This window comes from Loa loa, assembly GCF_000183805.2.
Source record: "Loa loa unplaced genomic scaffold supercont3.667, whole genome shotgun sequence".
NCBI lineage: Eukaryota > Metazoa > Nematoda > Chromadorea > Rhabditida > Onchocercidae > Loa > Loa loa.
In genome coordinates, this window is record NW_018108847.1 from 11,720 (window position 1) to 16,415 (window position 4,696).

At 27.1% G+C, this 4,696-nt stretch overlaps 2 protein-coding genes across 2 annotated transcripts; both read right to left on the reverse strand.

The window, feature by feature from the left end:
• Positions 1–973: 973 nt before the first annotated feature.
• LOAG_12777 (hypothetical protein) lies at positions 974–2,235 on the reverse strand (the record flags this gene model as incomplete). Its single annotated transcript, XM_003148289.2, has 3 exons — positions 2,077–2,235; positions 1,516–1,640; positions 974–1,199 (listed from the first exon to the last, which is right to left on the reverse strand). Exons 1-3 carry the CDS (start codon positions 2,230–2,232, stop codon positions 974–976), a joined length of 507 nt encoding a protein of 168 aa, XP_003148337.1. The 5' UTR covers positions 2,233–2,235.
• A 212-nt stretch (positions 2,236–2,447) lies between these two features.
• On the reverse strand, positions 2,448–4,397 carry LOAG_12778 (hypothetical protein; the record flags this gene model as incomplete). Its single annotated transcript, XM_003148290.1, has 5 exons — positions 2,448–2,576; positions 2,780–2,927; positions 3,283–3,547; positions 3,677–3,792; positions 4,246–4,397. 5 exons carry the CDS (start codon positions 4,395–4,397, stop codon positions 2,448–2,450), a joined length of 810 nt encoding a protein of 269 aa, XP_003148338.1.
• Positions 4,398–4,696: the final 299 nt, after the last annotated feature.

The window sequence follows — 4,696 nt, forward strand, 5'->3', positions numbered from 1 at the left end:
ATCTAACAAGTAAACTTCAAATGGTTGAAGTACCAGACAAATATGAAATTAGCAATCTCAGAAGTTACCAACTTTTTTGTTGTTATCTTATCTAACCATTTTGCATTTATATGTTTAAACCCTTAATTTCCCATGTCAATCATTCTGTTTAATCTTGTTATAATGCTTGTACCATATCCGGTGTGTTTCCGATACTTGAATTCTTCATGTAAACCACTCCCATTCTTAACATAAATAATCTGGGTCCAAATCCGGGGAGGCTTTTTGGCTTCCCCTCTTCTAAGGTTATCGTTTTCTTCTTCTGTTTATTCTTCGCTTCTACGGACATTGGCGGATTTTCATCAATCTCTTATCACGATAAAGGCTAATATTCCTTACTGTTGCGTATTCACAAGACAAATCGATCTCCGGACAAACACTTTCGCACCAAGCGCTTCATTTGGATGGATTTGATTGGAGTTTGATTGCTCAACCACGAAGCTCGACCAATAAATTATCTGGCAGTCTTTACTATTTCACGACAAATTATATCTAATTTACATGTTATGGAAAAGTTTAAATAATAACTTAAAAAGCCGTTATTACAAAGAAGAAAAAAAAGTGGCAGAGTCAAAAAACAACTCAAATGAATAACCATTCAACATTTTTATGATTCCTGAAGCGTTAAGAGTTCCGGACAAATAATGTCGGTTACTGTGATCATGATATTGGAATGGTTTAGTTAGTCCGGTTTGCCAAAAAAAAACAAAGACAAAAGTAATTGCTACCGTGATATTGATCCGATCTGTCGGAATTTCGATAAAAATCCATAATCTTTACCTATAGCAATGATGGTAATGTTGTTTTAGTTTGCTTGTTTTTGATGATTCCGGAACAACCTAATCCTATCCGGTTTCTTTTTTTCCAACAATCTATCTAATTTATCATATTTTCATATCGTTCAAAGCAGCATTTTACGAAAATTTATAATAAATTAATTGACAATCATTGAATTGTCGCATAAAATATATTCACAATCATTTGTCATATTTTCTTTTTCCTGTCCAACTTTATACCGGAATAATACTTCGGTTTGTTTGCCGGCATAATAAACAGCTTGAATTTTTTGAATTGCATTTCCTTCAAATGGTAATTCGCTATCCTTAAGCATATTGTAAATTTCTAACTTAGATCCGTTAGAATCGACATTATATTCAAGCCTATAATTACAATATTCTTATCAGCAGGTGCCTAATCGAATTAATTAGCAAAATATTAATTAAAAATTGAGTTATACATTCGTTAATTTTAATGAAACCAAAATTGGAAATGTATTTTTATTTCATAATTCAACTTATCAAATAACTGAAAAATGAAAAACGTTCTTTCTTCATTTCTAAAAACAAATATGAATTGAAAGCAAAGAACTTTTTGAGAAATTATATAAAAAATAATAAAATATGCATATTGAATTGATAATTAGAAATTAATAAAGAAACAATCAGTAAATCAATCAATATTACTATAGGAACTTACATGAACTGCTTATAGTGTACATTTGCAATAATTATAATAGCTTTAGAGGATAATTCATGCAATCGATGATGAGCACCTAGGCCAAGATATCGCAATACAGTATCAACATCTATTTTTTCCCATTGCTATTAATAAAACTTTAGTAAATTGATTACTAATTAATTAATGCTCAAATATGCACACAATCATAATTACAATTTTAAATATGTTCAGTTTAAATAAGAAATCACATAAGAATGAGCAAAGATTTTGAAGAAAATTTTGGTATTTTAACATGAATTGAATATTTAATTCATAGAAACAGTTAGTTCAAAGAATCGATTAATTATTGCGTGGGAAGATCGCTTTGTTTTAACAAAATGGAAATTTTTATAAAATAAAAAAAAGAAAATAATAGAAACAATAAATTTCTTCTTTTTTTAAACTTATTGAAAAATCCAAAACCAAAATTTTAATGAAATTAATTCTGTTAATTTTATTAATACATGCTATTAAAGGAAACAATTTTTTCCATTCATTTTAATGGAAGAGAAAAAAATAAAAAAAAGAGAGAAGTAAAACCTCATTTAGTTTATTACGAAGGCCATCAGTGATATGATGGATAAGTGTCCAGAAACCTCGCGGTCGAAATGCTCGAATGCATGAGATAAAATCGTCCAAAACATCCGGTGACGCATCCAGCATATCAAAGGAACCTTTTAATGCATAATTTATCATCTGCAAAGAAATGCTGATAACAGAAAAGAAAAAAAATTTTTAAATTAAGGTATTACTTCATATGAATCAGGAACTAATTTTTTTTTTGCATATTGCAAAATATGAAGATAAGGAAATGGGAATATATAACATTTTATAAACTACAGATAAAAGAAAAAAGCCCCAAGAATTTTTTCTTCCTACTTTCTAAGAATTTCGGCTTATTTTTATTTTTTTTACAATTCAATTCTATCTGATAACTTATTAACAAGTGACTTATTCTCAAATTTGCACATGTTATCAACAAAAATCTTAACATTATCACAATAACTTGTAATTTCCGCCTTTCCAATGCGAATACCTTTCTAAAATAAACAAAATGAAAGAGATGTAAAGACTCGCCACCTAAAAGTTAATTTTTAGTGCTTAAAATGGAAACAAAAAAACTGTCAACTCGTCAACTTTTTCTGGTGAAAATATTTTAGAAATTTTCACATTTTATTATATTTCAATAAAATGTTTATTATAAAATTTCACGGATTAAAAAGAAAATTTAAATCCAGTAAACCTGTTCAACTGATTCTTTTCGATGTTCAATCACAATCGATTGAATGCTTGGATTAGCATCTATTTCGCTATGTATTCGATCGATCGTAAGATACAATAAATATCGTACCGTTTCGATTATTCCATCTTTTGTATGTATTGTAAAATCACTTTGAAAAAAGGAAAAAATGATGATTTAATAATGTTCGCTAGCTTATATTAATTGAATGTAATGATTAACTCTTATGATGATTAAATATGATAATTAAATAATTAAATACAAAGATTAGCTAACGACGATTAAACATGACAATTGAACACGACGATTAATTCATAATTATTAGAAGTGATAATTAAATACATGATTAGTACATATTTAATGGTGACGATTTTTTTTTTTGATAATTAAGCACAATGATTAGCTCATGATGATAAAATTGAAAAATTGCTAATTAAATACAATGATTAATTTAAAAAATAAACCAAAAAAACGTAAGATGTAATCTATTCCAAATTTCAACATACGGATTTTCAATAGCTTTAGCACACATTACAGAACGGTAATCATTATACGGTAGATTTGTCGGTATATTTACTCTAGCAAATGTTGTTGAAAATAGCCAAGGATTAACTTGAATAAATTCATTTGCTTCAAATCGTAATTCATATTGTAATTTTAGTGTGCAACCAAAAAAATCGGATGAATCCAAAATATTCGAAATTTTCGTCAAAAATTCCGTATTCCATACATCAATTATATTTCTTTCAAATATTAATTCGGTTGATATTTCTGTAAAAAAAAGTAAAAATAAAAAAAAATGAAAACTGTTTTTTTCTAAATTTCGAAATAGGAAACATTTTATGAAAGAGAAATTTCAATTTGAAAAAAAAGAGATCAAAAACTAAATTATTCACTGACCCATACTTTGTTTTGAAATTGCTTTTGCAGAAATTTTATATTTGCCTCGTGGTGGAATTGAATAAGAATCCGTGCAATTTATTGCAACAGTTGTGTAACCCGAAAAACAAATTGACCTAAAATTTGTTATTTGCAAAATTGAAGTTGTTTAGAAATTTTTTAGAAATATTCTGACAAAATTCATAATCAAACAAACTTTTATCATAAAACAATCATGGCAATGGTTGTTAATGCTTGAATGATAATTGATAGATAATAATTGAACTTTTTTTATGAAAAGTGATATTTAACGAAAGGCAGTAAAAAAAAGCATAACAGATGATTTCCTTTTTTTTTCCGGAGACTTTAAACAATTTCAGGCGATGTTTCTGAAATTGTTAGTTTAAACAAACTGCAACAAATTTCATAGTTGGAAGTAAATTATAATTATTTTTAGGAGATAAATATTTTCATAAAGCTTATAATTACATTAAATTTCACCATAAAATAATTATAATAATGATTATTCTGTGATAAGCATTGATGCATGACTTTAGACGGTATAATCGTAAACAACAAAAATGAAATACCACCGGACAGAACGTGGACCATAATTCGTGTAAAAATTTGCCGATAAATTGAATATTGAATTCTCTTGAGCAGAAAGTTTGAATAATTTCTTGTGAATAAATATCAACTCGGTTAAGGTACATTTTGGTTTTGTAATTGTTGCGAATTCCATTTTTGAAAATGCTCAATTCTTACGGTAAATTTATAAAACAAGGCCACCATTAGATTATTATATAATAGAAAAAGTTTAAAATTTTAAAACTGAACTGGATCATTTCGGAAATTTTTATTTGATAGTTCAATTAATTTCAAGAATTCAGAAATTTAGATCAAAATAAAATTTAAATCACAAATGGATAATTTATTCGTCATAAAATTTCATTATCATTATCTTCAATGATCACGACGACGAATTACTCTTTGTTTTCAAAATATGAAAATGATAAATGAGGAAAACATTTATTAACCTTA